Source organism: Phaethon lepturus, unplaced genomic scaffold, assembly GCF_000687285.1.
Source record: "Phaethon lepturus isolate BGI_N335 unplaced genomic scaffold, ASM68728v1 Scaffold55055, whole genome shotgun sequence".
Classification (NCBI taxonomy): Eukaryota; Metazoa; Chordata; class Aves; order Phaethontiformes; family Phaethontidae; genus Phaethon; species Phaethon lepturus.
The window spans coordinates 1-2,566 of NW_010543736.1; the positions used below are offsets into that span (position 1 = coordinate 1).

At 34.7% G+C, this 2,566-nt stretch overlaps 1 protein-coding gene across 1 annotated transcript; it reads left to right on the forward strand.

Annotated features, from left to right (window-relative positions):
* Positions 1-512: 512 nt before the first annotated feature.
* LOC104621824 (vasculin-like) lies at positions 513-2,261 on the forward strand (the record flags this gene model as incomplete). Its single annotated transcript, XM_010288417.1, has 3 exons — positions 513-662; positions 1,468-1,608; positions 2,097-2,261. Coding segments are annotated over exons 1-3 (456 nt in total), but the record flags the coding sequence as incomplete, so codon positions are not given.
* Positions 2,262-2,566: the final 305 nt, after the last annotated feature.

A 2,566-nucleotide genomic window follows, 5' to 3' on the forward strand; every position in this document is an offset into this window, starting at 1 on the left:
TATCCTGGCTGAAACCAGGACAGTGTGGAACATTTGACTCTAAAAAGAATTGTTAATAAATATATGAGTAATTATTCTTTAGTAACTTTAAAGGGAAATATGAAAACCATAATCTCTTTTGAAGATTAGGTAACTACTAGCAATTAATAGTATTTGGATTTTAGATTTGTAAACAAGAACTGTGTAGCTAGCTTCTTTGACTGAAGGATATCTTTACTTTCCGAAAGTAAAATTCCTGCATTGCCAAGTGAAAAATTTTATAAAAGGTAGTTGTGGAAAATGGAACAGAACGTGCATTTACCCAGGTTTGTACAGTGTGTTATTTGTGAAACTAATACTGGACCAAATTTCTGATTTCTGCCTATTTGCTCTGGACCATACGGTTATCCAGTACCCTATGAACTAGGAACTTAAGAATGTATACATATGCGTGCATATATATAGATACACACACACTCTCTTTTTTTTTCTTCCCAGAGTGCCCTTTGAATCCTAAATCTAGATCTCCAAGAATGCTGGTCATTAAAAAGGGCAGTACAAAAGAACTGCAGATATCTGGATTTCCTGTAGTAGGAAGTCTTCATTCACAGCCAGTAAAGAATGGAGCTGGCACAAGTGTTTATAAAGGATTAGTCCCTAAACCTGCTACTTCACCTGCAAAGGTGAGTCTTGGATACTGGTGGTATGAATAACATGCTGAAAAAAATCATGCTCTAATTCTGAATGTGCTTATTTCACCCCTGAGAGTACTGTTCCTAGAGTGTTGTGCTTTCAAATCTTGCTAAGTGCAGAACACCCCAAAAGTGAATGGAAGCACTTTTTTTTTTTCTTTTTAAACTATACTGTAATTGGATCTCGCTTTGTTTCTCATTTACCTTTTTTGAGAAATGCAAGAGCTGTCCAAGGGAGAATGAAAAGGCTGTTTTTAACTTACAGAATAGCAATGCCTTTTGTATATATGCTTTTAACAGAAAAATGGATACCTAGTGGAGAGCTGTAGATGGCATAAAAGTATCTCCAGAATTTATCCCAGTTATTGATATAGATGTGCTTAGTGTCATTCTGGTCCCTCTCCATATGCAACTTTCCATGTTCATCTTTTTATTTTGTTTCAGGAATTTTTCTGTGCTCCTGAGAGCGTCTGATGGAGCTGTTCTTAACTCTCTTAACATACTACATTAAAAACACTACTTTCAGCTGTTGAAGACTCATGTTTTGATTATTAATATCTCAAATATGAGGGTCTTAATTGTTTGTAAATTTAACTATATAAAAAGTGTAAACAGTATTTGTGAGAAAGGATGAATTGCTCATAAACGGTCTCTTTTCCACAATAAAGCAGGTATTTGCTCTAAATTATGGTCGTAGTTATGATTTGCTTTTGCTTAATCATTTTTCTAAATATTCCTGAAAATAATCCTATTGTAGTTAACAACTATCTAAAGTTTTGTTTAAATTTTTGTTTAGCCTACACAGTGGAAAAGCCAAGCAAAAGAAAATAAACTTGTGAATCCTTTTTCTCATGAATCTGCATATGGCATTGGCAATTTCAGTCCTTTCAAATCAACTGCAAAGGCATTTACTGTTTCACAGAATTCAGTGAAAGAGGTAAAGCAATGTCTGTAGTTTTTATCAAATCTATCAAATTTTAAATTTTTTTGGTTGGATAACTGCATCAGTAAGTTTTATGCAGAACTGTATTAAGTTTATTTTTGTAGAAGTTGGTGTGGGAGAGAGAAATACGGAAGGTACATCACTGGTCTTTAAGTACTGCAATATTTGCTTTGTAAGTTTGATTTGGAGTAAAAATGGTGCATTAGCAAGTATAACCTGGTAGGTTTAAACTTCAAAACTGCTAATAGTGTGATACACTTCAGAAGGTCCACTGATTGTTAGCAGGGCTCCATAAACCTTCATCTCTGGGGTTACATGTTAAAACATATATACTGAAATACGAATATCTTCCCTCTGCTTTTTACTGTGGATATACATGAAACCTGAAACTACATGTGCCTGTGTCTTTGTCTTTCATTCAAAGTTTTCTAAATGAATAAACTTCTAATATTCTTTCTTTTCTCTGACCCCTCCTACATTAGTGTAGTCGGTCAAATTCATCATCCCCTATTGACAAAGTTGGTCAGCCTCGTTTAACAAAATTGACGAGAATGCGGACTGATAAGAAGAGTGACTTTTTGAAAGCACTGAAACAAGGCAGAGTGGAAGAGGAACGTGAAGACAAGAATCATGCTGGCCAAGAGAAGGTAGTTTTCTTCATACCTATTGTAGATCCAGCAGTAACATTTCTCAGACTGAATATAAACTACTTTTTATTTGGCTATAAACAGCTGTTAAGTCATGGTCTTGATCTCTAAATGAAGGAATGGAATTACCTTTTAATAAATTCAGAAAAGTTGCTCCAAGTACTACTTTCTCCAGTGCTGCTTAGTAGTTTCTTTTTTCTTTCTGCACTATCTGTTCTTACATGTTAGAGACAGATGTGCCTGAGTTATTAGCAGCAATAAAAAGAATAAATAAGCTTATGTCCTGGTTTCAGCCAGGATAGAGC